The sequence below is a fragment of the Phyllopteryx taeniolatus genome, chromosome 8 (genome assembly GCF_024500385.1).
Source record: "Phyllopteryx taeniolatus isolate TA_2022b chromosome 8, UOR_Ptae_1.2, whole genome shotgun sequence".
In the NCBI taxonomy this organism is placed as follows: Eukaryota; Metazoa; Chordata; class Actinopteri; order Syngnathiformes; family Syngnathidae; genus Phyllopteryx; species Phyllopteryx taeniolatus.
The window spans coordinates 15864693-15880205 of NC_084509.1; the positions used below are offsets into that span (position 1 = coordinate 15864693).

Consider the following 15513-nt stretch of genomic DNA (forward strand, 5'->3'; position numbering starts at 1 on the left):
TGTAATTCTTTTCCGGTCCGTCGCTTTGTCGCTTCCGACTCTCTTTTCACTCAACCGGTGTCTCTTTTCGCTCCACGTGTAGGGATTTAATTCGTGTTTATTGCCCCCTGCGCATTCCACATTTTCCGGAAAAAATGTCTTTCGAGCAGATGAAGGCGAACGTGGGCAAACTCCTGCGAGGAATCGATCGGTAGGAAGGTTACTTGGGCTACATGGAGTGTAACCACATGCTAATTGGAAAGCTAACTACGTTTTCTCACTCAGTGGCTTAAAAACACAAACATATCTGAAGTTAAGTTTGAGTTAATATATTTGTCGTTGTTCTAGAAAGCTTGTATTCGACTTTATGACAGTTTTATGAATATGTTATTGTTAAATCGATTATTTTCAGGTTGGACTCCATCCGTCAGCACTCTGCTGTTGTGGTAGCTGCTCCTTTATGGTCAATAATGTAATTAAAGACATTTAAACATGACTAGGTCAAGAAAATGACACGTGTAAAAGGACATCAAATATGAGTATGTATCATGGAAACGTACGAAAACGTCTATGTAATGTCTTGAGACTTGAAGCTACATGTGGCTAACAAGAATGTAGTTGGATGCTAAGGCACTTCTGTAACCTCGAGAATTCAGTTGGAGTTTGTACAAAATTGTCTATTAATAGAAAACCGATTTATGTTGGGTAAATTTGATTTTTTTTAAATGTAGGACGTCACATATTTTGCATTACTAAACAATAATTATCACGTTTATCCCCACTATTGGGGGTTAATAGTGGCCCCAAAAAAATTGTTGAATCTTATACAAATGGCAATGCATTATTTAGTGGCAAAATTAAATTTTGGTTTATGATGAAATTCAAAAGTTAAGACACTGACAACCTCATATTGTGAGCAGGACACTTACATAGTTGTGTTTGAGGGAATAAAAATAAAATGTTCATAGCATCTCAAGAATTTTGTTAGATTTTGTACAAAAACAAATGCAGTTATTTAGTAGGGAAATTACATACTTTGGATCAGGATTTTATACAATATAAATGTATTGAGCGCTTGGGATTACTTGAATAATGTGAATTTTATGACAGCACTTGAAATTACTGTAGTCTGATTTAAAAATAATAATTATTTTTAATTACAAACCAAAAAAATAGTTTTTTTTCCCCCCAGGACTTTGGAAGAATTTAGTGGGATTTTATGCAAAACTAGTTTTAGGAATTGATTAGCCTTTATGGTATTTTGATGTTACGATTAAAGATGTTTAATTAATTTCATTGTCCCACCAAACATCAGCTACAACCCAGAAAACCTGTCCACGTTGGAGCGCTACGTGGAGACACAAGCCCGGGAAAACGCGTACGACCTGGAGGCCAACCTTGCTGTTCTCAAACTGTGAGTCCCTAAAGGCTTATGTGTCATCTTTGTATCATCGTCACTAATGTGATGTCGTTTCCGCCAGCTACCAGTTCAACCCGGCTTACTTCCAGACCAACGTGACGTCCCAGATCCTGCTCAAGGCGCTCACCAACCTGCCCCACACCGACTTCACGCTAAGCAAGTGCATGATCGACCAGACACACGTATCCTCTCGGTACTAGCGGCAATTTTATTTAACAATCGCATGATCTCTTATGGAATTTATCAGGATTTTGTACAAAATAAGGAACTTTATTATTTAGTAGGACTCTCATGTACATCTCTGGAAAAAAATTGAGCCTCCTGCAAAATTACCAGTTTTTCTGGTTTTGCTATTTATAAATGTTTAATGAAAAAATATTTGTTTTCAAATTAAATGTAATTTATTTCGATTAGCAGAAGAAATTTTTCACACAATAACTACACAATATATGTATAAAAAATAAAGAATAACACAAATATGTATTATAAATATATTTATATGCATATAAATGAATGGTGGTCTAAATACTAAAATATTTTTTCTATTTTGTATATTCATTATCTTGAATTCTGCTACCCCCCACCCAACAGCATCTCAAGATTTTAGTTGCTTTTTGTACAAAAAGCAAAGCACTTATAAGTTGGAAAATGACAAAATATGTAAATGTTAACCCAGTGAAATTGACATTTTTGGTTACTTAAAATAATAAGGCACTTGAAAAAGACAACCTCAAAAGAATTAAGTTACATTTTGTATGAAAATCATTCACAATTAAGTAGGCTTGTATTCCAAATTTAGTAGAAAACTGATACAGTACTTTAGGTTACCTAAAAATATGACGCAAAAAATGACTTGCAACCTCACAAGAATTTATTTGGATTTTTTACAAAAAAAATTCTCAAGAATTTAGGATTAAAGTTAATTTGCTGAAATTAGTAAAACAGTGACATTTTGGGTCACCTAAAAATATGACTTAAAAAAGTAATTGATTTACTCTTACAACCGCATTAGGGTTTAGTTGGATTTTGTACACTGACACTTGGAGAATTAAAAGAAGAAAAAAAAAAAGATATGGCCTTTTTATGACTTCATAATCCCACAAGAATGTAGTAGGTCTTTTGAGCAAAATAATTTATTTCCTAGCACAGTCACATATCCATATTTGTAATTTTTGTTCTAGTTTCCCCCAATAATTTACAACAAAAATGAATGCACTGTTTTAGTAGGAAGCCAACAAGCTATTCCTTTTATGTGCCCCTATGACCCACCCAGAATCTAGTAGAATGCTGTACTAAAGTTAATGCAGTGAAATGTTTGGGATACTTAAACAATTATGAAAATGATATTCCCTTTTATATGCCGTTACAACTCAAAATTAGTAGGATTCTGTTTTTTTTCCCCACAAAAAATAATGCTCTGTTATTAGTACAAAACTTGCATTTTGTGTGTTGCTTGGAAAAAAATAACATCTGAAGAATTTAGTTGGATTTTACTACAAAAATTCACAGAGGAAATTGACATATATTGGAGTTGTTTAATTAAAACAATGATATTCCCTATAATGTGTTCTCGAGTCCTCGTAAGCATTTAGGATTTACTACAAAAGTTGGGTTGGGGGTCCATTTCCTTGACTACAGTGTCGCAGCAAGAGGAGCGCCCCATCAGGCAGATCCTCTACCTGGGAAACCTGCTGGAGACCTGCCACTTCCAGAGCTTCTGGGTAACGCACGCACGCGCACACACACACACACACGCGCACACAGGATGTGTATTTTGTAACGTGACAAAAACTCTTTTGTGTTATTCACAGACGAGTCTTGAGGAAAATCGGGAGCTCATTGATGGAATTACTGGCTTTGAAGACTCTGTCCGCAAGTGTGAGTTTGTACATCACAACATGATAATCAATAGAAAATGCAAATATAACATTTCAACACAGAATACATTTTACAAAAGACATATTTTCTTGTATATTATAATATGGAAGATTAATAAATTCTTAATAATTCAAATAGTCATTACTATATGACTATTTGAATTATTAAGTAAAAAAAAATTGCTTAAAAGTTGTACAATTTCAAGAATAAATTTGTAATAATTCAAGTTATTTTGTAACAAAAGCTGTTACACAAAATCTTGTAATGTTATAAGAATATAGTACGTTAGAGAGAAAAATGTCATGATTTTGGGAAAGTTGTAGGTTTGAGGAGGACAAAGTCATAATTTCCAACGATTACAATGCAATACTTTATAATAATAAAGTTGTAATATAAGGAGAAGATGTGTTCATTTGAAGAATCGTAATTGCACAAGAATGAATTCTGAATATGAGAGCCAAAAGGTATTTTTTGAGAATAAAATGAGAACATTGCAAAAAAGGTATAATTTCACAAAAATATAGCCCTAGTAATATGTACAAAAAGTCATAATTTGACCTCCATCCATCCATCCATTCTCTACCGCTTATCCGGGTCGGGTCGCGGGGGCAGTAGCTTCAGCAGGGACGCCCAGACTTCTCTCTCCCCAGCCACTTCATCCAGCTCTTCTGGGGGGATCCCGAGGCGTTCCCAGGCCAGCCGAAGGATGTAGTCTCTCCAGCGTGTCCTGGGTCGTCCCCGGGGTCTCCTCCCGGTGGGACATGCCCGGAACAATCCAGAGGCACTGTCCCCGATGTCCATGCGATGTTGCAGAGGCGTGTCAACCAGGACAGCCCCACAACATCCAGAGCCTTTAGGAACTCCGGGCGAATCTCATCCACCCCCGGGGCCCTGCCACCGAGGAGCTTTTTAACTACCTCGGTGACCTCAAACCCAGAGATAGGAGAGCCCGCCTCAGAGAACTCAGACTCTGCTTCCCCATGGGAAGGCGTGTCTGTGGAATTGAGGAGGTCTTCGAAGTATTCTCCCCACCGACTCACAACGTCCCGAGTCGAGGTCAGCAGCGCCCCATCCCCACTATACACAGTGTTGGTGGTGCACTGCTTTCCTCTCCTGAGACGTCGGATGGTGGACCAGAATTTCCTCGAAGCCGTCCGGAAGTCTTTCTCCATGGCCTCACCGAACTCCTCCCATGCCCGGGTTTTTGCTTCAGCGACCACCAGAGCTGCATTCCGCTTGGCCAGCCGGTACCCATCAGCTGCCTCAGGAGTTCCACAGGCCAAAAAGGCCCGATAGGACTCCTTCTTCAGCTTGACGGCATCCCTCACCGTTGGTGTCCACCAACGGGTTCGGGGATTGCCACCACGACAGGCAACGACCACCTTACGGCCACAGCTCCGGTCGGCCGCCTCAGCAATGGAGGCGCGGAACATGGTCCACTCGGACTCGATGTCCCCCGCCTCCCCCGGAACATGAGAAAAGTTCTGTCGGAGGTGGAAGTTGAAACTCCTTCTGACAGGGGATTCTGCCAGACGTTCCCAGCAGACCCTCACAATACGTTTGGGCCTGCCACGTCGGACCGGCATCTTCCCCCACCATTGGAGCCAACTCACCACCAGGTGGTGATCAGTTGACAGCTCCGCCCCTCTCTTCACCCGAGTGTCCAAGACATGCGGCCGCAAGTCCGATGACACGACCACAAAGTCGATCATTGAACTGCGACCTAGGGTGTCCTGGTGCCAAGTGCACGTGTGGACACCCTTATGCTTGAACATGGTGTCCGTTATGGACAATCCGTGACGAGCACAGAAGTCCAATAACAGAACACCGCTCGGGTTCTGATCGGGGGGGGCCGTTCCTCCCAATCGCGCCCTTGCAGGTCTCACTGTCATTGCCCACGTGAGCATTGAAGTCCCCCAACAGAACAATGGAGTCCCCAGCGGGAGCGCTCTCCAGCACCCCCTCCAAGGACTCCAAAAAGGGTGGGTACTCTGAACTGCTGTTTGGTGCATAGGCACAAACAACAGTCAGGACCCATCCCCCCACCCGAAGGCGGAGGGAGGCTACCCTCTCATCCACCGGGGTGAACCCCAACGTACAGGCGCTGAGCCGGGGGGCAATAAGTATACCCACACCTGCTCGGCGCCTCTCACCATGGGCAACTCCAGAGTGGAAGAGAGTCCAACCCCTCTCGAGAGGACTGGTACCAGAGCCCAAGGTGTGTGTGGAGGCGAGTCCGACTATATCGAGTCGGAACTTCTCGACCTCACACACCAGCTCGGGCTCCTTCCCTGCCAGAGAGGTGACATTCCACGTCCCTAGAGCCAGCTTCTGTAGCCGGGGATCGGATCGCCAAGGTCCCTCGCCTTCGGCCACCGCCCAGCTCACACTGCACCCGACCCCTATGGCCCGTCCCACAGGTGGTGAGCCCATGTGAAGGGGGACCCACGTTACCCTTTCGGGCTGTGCCCGGCCGGGCCCCATCGGTGCAGGCCCGGCCACCAGGCACTCGCCTTCGAGCCCCACCACCAGGCCTGGCTCCAGTGGGGGGCCCCGGTGGCCCGCGTCCGGGCAAGGTAAAACGAAGTCCATTGTTTGTCGTCATCATTAGGGGTCTTTGAGCCGTGCTTTGTCTGGTCCCTCACCTAGGACCTGTTTGTCATGGGTGACCCTGCCAGGGGCATAAAGCCCCAGACAACTTAGCTCCTAGGATCACTGGGACACACAAACCCCTCCACCACGACAAGGTGACGGCTCAAATATAATTTGACCTATGTTAAATTTTAATTTTACAATAATAATGTCCTACTGTTATGAGAAAATGAGGTATAATTTTACTGGTATACAGCCATAAGTGTACAAGAATAAAGTTGTAATATTACAATGTATTTCATAATAAAATATGAAAACCACTCAAAGTTATACGGAATTTTTACAAGGTAAGAAAAGTTATTTTCATTGGAATTTTTTTTGGAGTAAAGTCTGAATATAAGGCAACCAAATTGACATTTTGAAGCTGACAATGCAAATGAAGTGCTTTTGTTGGCTGTGCAGTCATCTGCCATGTGGTGGGCATCACTTACCAGACCATAGAGCGCCGCCTGCTGGCTGAGATGCTGGGAGATCCTCTGGGTAAGTTTAAACAAGCACAGTGGTACCTTAACTTGCGAGTTTTATTCGTTCCGGGACCTAGCTTGATGTAAGAGTCGCTTTCTCGATATTTATTTATTTATGTTGTTATGTGAGCAAAAATTTGACTTAAGTGAGAGCTTTAGACACTCCGCTCCTAGATGGCAGCAGCGAACATCATTATCTAGCCACTATCAGTTCCTGTTGGTTAACTCACAGTGAACGTACAGGTATGTGTTGTGTTTTGGGCTAGCATTTTCCGTTTTTTTTATTTATTTATTTTTTGCAGGTAATTTGCCAAATTTTTTTTTTCTATTCATAGGTCCTGAGAGAGCGCTGAGAAGAAGCAGATGTCCGTTGAATTAAAGCTTGAAATCATAGAAATATACGAGTGAGCGTATCAAATCAATTTTCTCCATTGAAATAAAGTGAGATGCCGTTAACCTGTGCCAGCCCCGCCCAAAACAGTTTTTATAGGTTTTTAATAGAGAAAAATAGCACTGTATTGTAAAATATAAAACATACAAACACACAGTAGTTAAGTATAATGTCTTGTCCTGTACCTTTAAGGGGGTGTGGCCTATTGCGTGACATCAGGAGCTCCGACTCAAGACATTTAGCATGCAATTAGTTTGCATGTGCTCCTTGCGAGTGTATTCATTTTGTATTTGTGTTTGTTTGGTTGTCCAATTCGATAAAGAGCTAGTAGTACGTCTCCGACTGTGGCTCTCCGTGCCCACATGCGAGGGCATTATAGTCTTTTAATCGCTAATTTTGTCCCTTCACTTGAACGGCGCGTATCTGAAGCTAAAAGCAAAAAATCAACCAAGCGACGGCTCATAACTGGAAAAACTCGGGCACAAGTCAAAGTACCACCTTAACAGTAAGTCCAGATTACTATATGAACAATTTTGTATTGATGCATGTGTGTGTATGTCGCATTGCAGACACACAGGTGAAGGTGTGGATGAACAAGTACAACTGGACGGAAACAGAGGACGGACAGATCTTCGTCTTCAACCAGGAGGAGAGCGTCAAGCCAAAGAACATCGTGGAGAAGATCGACTTTGAAAGTCAGTGCAACAACATGAGGAGGTGTCGGCCCTTCTGTTAACTAAACATCCTTTTTTTCTTCTTCTACAGGTGTCTCAAGCATCATGGCCACCTCCCAGTGACACACACACGGTGAAGACGCTCATTTACAAAATTTTACACACAATCAAAATAAATTATCGTTTCTGATCTAGTGTGTCCTTTTGAACTCTTTTGTCACATTAACGTGATGTTGTCTCGTCACGTGTGCACGCGCGCGCACACACACACACACACACACACAAACACACAGTCATGACGTCCATGATACAAAAGTCAATTGTTAACCCAGATGAACAACATGCATCCATCTGTTTTCTTTTCCGCTTATCCTCACTCGGGACTAAACTGAAGTGAACACTAACACAGCCCCATACCATCGCAAATGCTGGCTTTTGAACTTTGCGTCCAAAACAGTCCGGGTGGTTCTTTTCCTCTTTGGCCCGGAGAACACGGCATCCACAATTTCCAAAAACAACTTGAAATGTGGACTCGTCGGACCACAGAACACTTTTCCACTTTGCATTAGTCCATCTTAGATGAGCTCGGGGTACACCCTGAACTGGTCGCCAGCCATTCGCAGGGCACATATGAACAAACAACCAGTCGTGCACACATTCACACTTAAGGGAAATTTAGAGTCTTCAATCAACCTAGCATGCATGTTTTGGGGATGGGGGGGGGGGGGGGGGGACAGGAGTGCGTGGAGAAAACCCACTCAGGCATGGGGAGAACATGCAAACTCTACACAGGCGGGGCCGGGATTTGAACCTCGGTCCTCAGAACTGTGAGTCAGATGTGCTAACCAGTTGTACACTGTTCCGCCTTACTGTGCAACAGTGGAGTTTTATTTTTTATACTGCAACTGCAGTTTTAAAAAAAAAATTTTTTTATAATGGGTAATTATTGAAAATTTCAGTCAGACAGAACAAGGCTGTTAGAAAAGTAAGCAAAATAAATCATGTATAATACAATACCACATTGGATTTGATTATTGTAAGTGCTACACCCTAAGAACAGGACAATGTGGGATAGGACAGGTGCAGGAGCAGAAAAGAGCAGGACAAGAGTAGCGGACCTGGCTGTACAACTGGTGTATGGTGGGAACTGGTATGTAAATTATAAAAACTCTTTACCTCTCACAGGAGTTCCCAGAATGCATTGCACCATCCAATGTTGAATTATTGTAGTTAAAAGAATGGTTTCTTGTTGTCTGTTTGTGTTCATGTAACCAATAGTTATTTGAATGTGCGCCTTCCTTAAATGTCACATTTATGGTTGATTTATGTTGCACTTTTTAAAAAAATATATTATATACAGACACATAGCTAGATAGATCTATCGATCGATCGATCTATTTTTTTTATATATAGATAGATTTTTTTTTTTTTTTTTTTTTATGACACCGTGACTTTAGGTTGTGTGTGATACAGTGACCTCACGGTGAATTCCTCTATTAAATATGAATAGCTTAACAGGACTGTGTTGTTAAAGTTAAAATTCAAGAATTATTTAATAAAGATGTCTTTGCACATTTTTAGCTGAGAGCTGCTCATTTATAGCATTTATACTATTATTGCTCACTTATAAATTCTTAGCAAAAGCGTTTGAATGAATTAGTAGGATATTTGTTAATTCAGTAGAAAATGGCTGTTTAATTTACTTAATAAAATTGTAATTTTATCTTTGTAAACTTAAATTTTTATACTGTAAAATATACAGGGTATTCTGTACAGATGTTTTAGGTTTGGATGAGAAAATTCTGGCAACCCAGCTGCCAGATGTTTTTCTGTTTTGTTTTTTTTTTTATAAAAAAAAAAAAGGTAATAAGTCAGTAATCATTTTACAAGAATAAAGTCATAATATGATAAACATTAATGGAAGGAAGAAGTCCAATTTACTTAAAATAAAGCCATGGGGGGGCGTCAATTGCACAACAATAGTCTTGATACAGCTTAAGTAAAATAAGTCCTTGAAGGAAAACAATCTGAATGTTGTTTTGCCATCTCGAAACTGGTTCATATTTCACAGCGCCTGCAGTCTTGCGCGTGACGTCATCCGCCCAGGTTCAGGTGAGACGTTCCCTGCTTTGAGGGCGTATCGTCGTTCATGTTCGACGCGCAACACCCACAACAAGTCCCGAGCTGACCCGGACTACTCCCCTGTACAGTCCTCGCGGAGATGGAGAAGTCTCCGAGTTTGTCCTCCGAGGGTTCCGTGCCGCTGCCGCTGCCGCTGCCACTGCCGGCGCCGGCGGACGACGACGACGACGACAGCTCGGCGTGCTCCGACGAGCTGCTGGGCTCCCAGTCGCGCCGCTGGCTCGCCGAACTAATGGCGGCGGACAAGCCCGGCAGCGACTTCGGCGTCAACGGCGAGAGGATGGCGGTGGGCCGCGACGGGCTCTTCATCGACTACCATTTCCCCCTCGGGGAACTCGAAATGAAGTCCGGCGTCAAGTGGAAGCGACCCAAGGTCAACCACGACACTTTTATTATCATTCACAACCTCCAGATGCGTTCACTTTCACGTTATTACTCCACTCGACGTGTTAATCATTATTTATCGTATTTATTAAATACATTACACAGTCAATTCCGTGTCTGAATATTTGTTTTATTAAAATAATAGTTTTATTTACTAAAAAAAAATTAGAATTTTGATACTGTAGTCATAAGTTATTCAGCATCAGAATCCTAATTTAATATTATAGTGGTTTTATTTAAAATTAAATACAAGGATGAATACTGTCAAGTTATTCTGCGTCTGAATCCGGTGGTGTTTATTTAAAAATACAAATATAATACAGTCAAGTTATGTAGTGATTACACATCTGACTCCTTTAATATAGTTGTAGTCATACAAATATGAAAAAATATACTAATAGTTATAGTTCTATTTATTTTAAATTGAAAAAGTATTGATACTGGAAGCACAGTGAACGACTGGTTAGCACATCTGCCTCACAGTTCTGGACCTGGGTTCAAATCCGGCCTCACCTGTGTGGAGTTTACATGTTCTAACCCGTGCCTGCGTGGGTTTTCTCCGAGGACTCCGGTTTCCTCCCACATCCCAAAAATATGCATGCTGGGTTAATTGAAGACTCTAAATCAGTGATTTCCAACCTTTATGGAGCCACGACACATATTTTACAATTGAAAAATCTCACGTCACACCAACAAACAAAAATGTCACAAAAAGTGGATACATGAATTACTGCATTTACTTCGTGCCATCTAATAGAAGAGCATTTATTTGTTATGTCTGTCACTTTGCCTCAGGCATAAATAGATGAATAAAGATACATTATTTCTTGGAAAGAATTTTTTTTTTTGGCAGCACAGTGGACGACTGGTTAGAGTGTCTGCCTCACAGTTCTGAGGATCGGGGTTCAAATCCCGGCCCCGCCTGTGTGGAGTTTGCATGTTCTCCCCCGTGCCTGCATGGGTTTTCTCCGGGCAACCAGTGTCCGTTGTTGACTGCTAACCAGTCGCCCACCATGCCGCAAAAAACTTTTACCCTGTGGGGCAATTAAGGGAGCAAAGCAATAACTTTCAGTATTATTATATAGTACCCAATAGTACCAGAAAGGCCCGAATAGCAAGTACACAGCGCACACATCTGTGACCGGTGAGCCTTGTAAGCCGAATTGCAGCATAATTGTTTTTGAAAACTATTTAAAGACATCTCCCCATTTCATTCCCTTTGCTAGGAGCTGTGCCCGTCACCTCAGTTCACCGTCGATGGAGCATCACGCTTGGATGTTCGCCAGGGAAAGCTCAGTGAGTGGACAAGCAGACTAAATTGTTTTTGTGTCGCCTATCCATCCGTCTGGTATTTCCATCCATCCATTTTCTGAGCCACTTATCCTCACAAGGGTTGCGGGAGTGCTGGAGCCTATCCCAGCTATCATTGGGCAAGAGGCGGGGTACACCCTGAACTGGTTGCCAGCCAATCGCAGGGCACGTATAAACAAACAACCATTCACACTCACACTCACACTCACATCGGATGAAACCAGAATGCCCGGAGAAAACCCACAAAGGGAGAACACAGGCGGGGCCGGGGATTGAACCAGGGTCCTCAGAGCTGTGAGGCAGACGCTCTAACCAATCTTCCGCCGTGTTTAGAGATATAAATATCAAAAAAGACACGGCCACACAGGACACTTTCCGAACCGGAAATTAATTAATACGTCACTGCACAGGTCACTTGAGAACGGGGTCACGGTTAAACATATATTCTTGATAAATATTTGTAACGTAAGATAAGATAACATTTATTGGTCCCCCAATAAGGAAATGTTCATCTTTTTAGCAGCGATAGTGGATATAGGAAATATAAATATATAATATAAATAACATGCAATAGAAGACATCTGTACAGGAACTATATTGTAAGTATGTTACTAAAAAATTCAAATCACCTGTATATCAAAATGGAGAATATCACTGGATAGAGATTTGAAACAAATAAAATGAGCCCTATTTTGTAAGAATCGGATAAGGATTAAGGATTTTATACCACTTTTTATGTTGCAAATTGGCCCAAATTTACTTGTCCAGAAATCAATGTAAATCAGTAGGAAATTTGTGAAAAATGCCTGTAAATTAGTTTTATTAGTTGAAAACGTGATGTTTGAACAGGCCATTTTCAGACTTTTTAATGGTGGCGTCAGGTCGAACCAATCATCAGATTTACTTCAAACTTCACAGAAAACAACTGTGTAATTAGCTAACTTGAATTGATATTGTTGTGTATGTGTTCATAAACCTTTGTTTGACTAGATTATTTTGAATGTGCTTATCAAACAATACGTCGCTATCCTGGACCGCCCTGCCCACCACCACGAGTAAAACACAGGTCTACAGTCAGTGGGAGGAGGTCTTCTACCTAGGGGAAACACTGCAAGGGGGAAGGCAACAGCAAAATTCACATTAATTTACAGTATATCTATGATTCAACCTTTGCGGATTACCATGACCTGGATGACTAAAAATCTACACGGACAATAAGACACTGTATGTAGCTGTTTTGAATTTGAAAATCATATTTGACTTTTCTAATTAGAAAGGGTTCTGCAAACGCACGTATGAAACTTGCAGCATTCTGTTAGTTAGAGCTATCACTGCCAAGAGGAATATATAGGACGCAATTGCAGTTTCTGTAATCTGTAGTTTTTTTTTACAGGAGCAGGTGATTGGCCTATTGCCCAACCCCAGCACCTGGTATTCCTCGGTGGTCTCCCATCCACGTACTAACCCTGTTTATCTTCTGAGATCAGACATAATCTGGCAGCATGTGGGGATTGGACTGCTTGGTTCAGTACCTCCAACAAAGTAAAGAACCACTGCTCTAAAATGACCGCGCAACGAAAATGGCAGACTTCCTGTGTCTTTTCAAGTGTGCGTTCTTGAGAAATGTTTTGTGTTTCTCCTTGTAATACATGTGCATACCAAGTTCATGTTGCTAACTGTAACTGGCTTCGGGGGCTGAATTTTCTAAACTTTGTGAAAGTGTTTGAGGAGTCGAGTCTGCAGTGTTTTTAACTGCACATACGCGGGTCCTCCTCAACTTCCTGTTTCCTCAGGTGACTGCTGGCTGCTTTCCGCCATCGCATCTCTGGCCATTCACCAGCATCTGCTCCGCAAGGTGGTTCCTTCTGGACAAACCTTCCAGGACGGATACAACGGCTGCTTCGTCTTCAGGGTAAACGCGTCCGTGTTGTTATTAGTGTTCACTTTGGATTTATTTGATGGGCCGAACCTTACATGAACTTTCTAAGGTTTCCTTGTGACACATTTTGTTATGCCTGAGAGAGAGATCATTGGCCACAGCAAAACCTGTTTCAGTATATACACTGCATGAAACCACAAAGGATTATTTGGGCCACGTCGAAAAGAGCAAAAAATAAAGATTACACTGTACAATGAGAATGAAGTTGTAATTTTATGGGTAAAGGTTGTATTTTTTTCGAGATATAAAGACACAAGTTTATGAGAGTACAGTTGTATTTTTCAAGACTAAAGGTATAATTTTGTCAGGAGAAGTGACGGAAGGATATCAGAGAAGCGGTTTGCTTTTATCTTGAACAAAATGCTATTTATCTTAATTCTCATAAAATTATGAATTTATTCTAAAAAAAATATTACTTGTTTAAGGTTAGATGTTTTTTGAAATACAAAATAGTTATTCTTGTAAAATTACAACTTCTTCAGAAAAATGAGACTTTATTCTCATAAGATTATGATTTAAAAAACAATACTTTATTCTCCCCAAAATATGACTTTATTCTTGATGGTTTTTTACTTTTTGTTCTTGAAAAATATGACTATATCTCTTAAGGTTATGACTTTTTCTTGAAAAAGGATTACTTTGTATCTTGAAAAATACAATTTAAAAAAAACTACAACTTTATTCTAATAATATTACAGCTTCTTTATTTTGAAAAATCTGGTTGTTTTAGGATTAATTCTTTAGTCTCAAAAAATACATAGCGTTCCTAACATGAAAGAACCTTTTTCCATTCATCCATCCATTTTCCGTACCGCTTATCTTCACTAGGGTCGTGGGCGTGCTGGAGCCTATCCCAGCTGACTCTGGGTGAGAGGCGGGCTACACCCTGAACTGGTCATCAGCCAATCGCCCATCTAAACAACCATTCACACCTACGGACAATTTAGAGTCTTCAGTTAACCTACCATGCATGTTTTTGCTTTTATTTTTTAAAGAGAATTCCATACAATTTTCTTTTGAATTAGGAAAAAAAATTACCTTTTCTTTTCTTGAAAATATACTTTATTTATAAAATTACAACTTTGTATCTGGTGAAAAATACAACTTTATTCTCAAAAACTATGTTATTCTCGTTAGACTACAACTTCTATACAGAGTTGGTCTGTGACGGAGAGCTTGTTTTTTACTACTTGTAACTTGTAGCTGTTGCTTTATTAAAAGTATAAAAATAATCGTGCTACCCTGCTGAATAGACAACTGACCTCCATCTTGATAAATCATGTAATGTTTACGTCGATTTGTGCATGTCACACGTCTGTAAAATGGCTGTTTCGATTAAATGTAGTGACACGTGTAAACACCAGATCAGAATAGATCACGTCACATGTAAACAGTTGACCTGAGACTTTCATTTGCAATGATTTTAATCAGAATGAAACACGGTGTCCATGTAAATCCGGCTGCTGTGTCCCTCCTCACCCTCTGCAGTTCTGGCAGTACGGTCAGTGGGAGGAGGTCCGCATCGACGACCTGCTGCCAACGTACGGCAACAGTCTGATCTACCTCAGCTCGCCCGAAAAACGAGAGTTCTGGAGCTCCCTGCTTGAAAAGGCGTACGCCAAGTGAGGACCGCTGTCTGTCTCTTTCTCCAGTTACTTTGCAATTTAATGTCATCCATCTTTCTACTACAGTATATATGGTTGAAATTGGACAAAATCTCGAGATTTTGAGAGTTCCTCATTGAAGCCATTCCTGGATTCAAACCTGCTTTCACTGATCGAGAGGCAAATGCACTAAACACTGAACTAAACTCCCATAAAAAGTTCAACTTTGAGGGACACCTGGAAATGGGCAAAATGACCCTAAAACTGGCGTCTAGCTTTTATGGATTGGGGGCTTAACCCCCACGAGCTTTGCACCCGGAAAATATGTTTGTCGGGGGGTCAAAACAAAAAAACAACAACAACCAAATCATTTAGGGGGTGCTTAAGAACAATTTTAGGGGGGCTAAGACCCAAAATAACTGGCCTAACAATCCATCCATCCATCTACCCATCCATCCATTCATCCATCCATTTTCCTCCGCTTATCCGAGGTCGGGTTGCGGGGGCAGCAGCTTAAGCAGGGAAGCACAGACTTCCCTCTCCCCAGGCACTTTGTCCAGCTCTTCCGTGGGAATACGGAGGCGCTCCTAGGCCAGCCGAGAGACGTGTCCAGGGTCGTCCTCCCGGTGGGACGTGCCCGGAACACCTCATCAGGGAGGCGTCAGGAAGACATCC

The 15513-nt window shown here is 41.5% G+C and overlaps 2 protein-coding genes across 3 annotated transcripts in view; both read left to right on the forward strand.

Annotated features, from left to right (window-relative positions):
* The first annotated feature begins 4 nt into the window (after positions 1–4).
* On the forward strand, positions 5–7648 carry eif3k (eukaryotic translation initiation factor 3, subunit K). Of its 2 annotated transcripts, none has more exons than XM_061782369.1 (8): positions 5–190; positions 1295–1393; positions 1461–1581; positions 3043–3120; positions 3211–3277; positions 6332–6409; positions 7354–7479; positions 7550–7648. In XM_061782369.1, exons 1-8 carry the CDS (start codon positions 135–137, stop codon positions 7579–7581), a joined length of 657 nt encoding a protein of 218 aa, XP_061638353.1. In that variant the 5' UTR covers positions 5–134; the 3' UTR covers positions 7582–7648. The 2 variants fall into 2 exon arrangements, with proteins under 2 accessions (XP_061638353.1, XP_061638355.1); XM_061782371.1 differs by having other exon boundaries at positions 3046–3120.
* Positions 7649–9554: 1906 nt separating this feature from the next.
* Positions 9555–15513, forward strand: part of zgc:85932 (uncharacterized protein LOC405875 homolog) — a 32580-nt gene continuing 26621 nt past the window's right edge. Inside the window, exons 1-4 of the mRNA XM_061782506.1 lie at positions 9555–9973; positions 11211–11280; positions 13089–13207; positions 14723–14856. Coding sequence (XP_061638490.1) covers positions 9680–9973; positions 11211–11280; positions 13089–13207; positions 14723–14856 — 617 coding nt within the window. The 5' untranslated portion in view covers positions 9555–9679. The remainder of the gene's footprint in view (positions 9974–11210; positions 11281–13088; positions 13208–14722; positions 14857–15513) is intronic.

Bases quoted from the DNA above. Each gene is read 5' to 3' on its own strand.
- eif3k (XM_061782369.1), top strand. From the start codon at position 135: ATGTCTTTCGAGCAGATGAAGGCGAACGTGGGCAAACTCCTGCGAGGA. The intron at 1,582-3,042 runs GTATCCTCTCGG...ACTACAGTGTCG, and splicing joins GCATGATCGACCAGACACAC to CAGCAAGAGGAGCGCCCCAT. The intron at 3,121-3,210 runs GTAACGCACGCA...TGTTATTCACAG, and splicing joins GCCACTTCCAGAGCTTCTGG to ACGAGTCTTGAGGAAAATCG.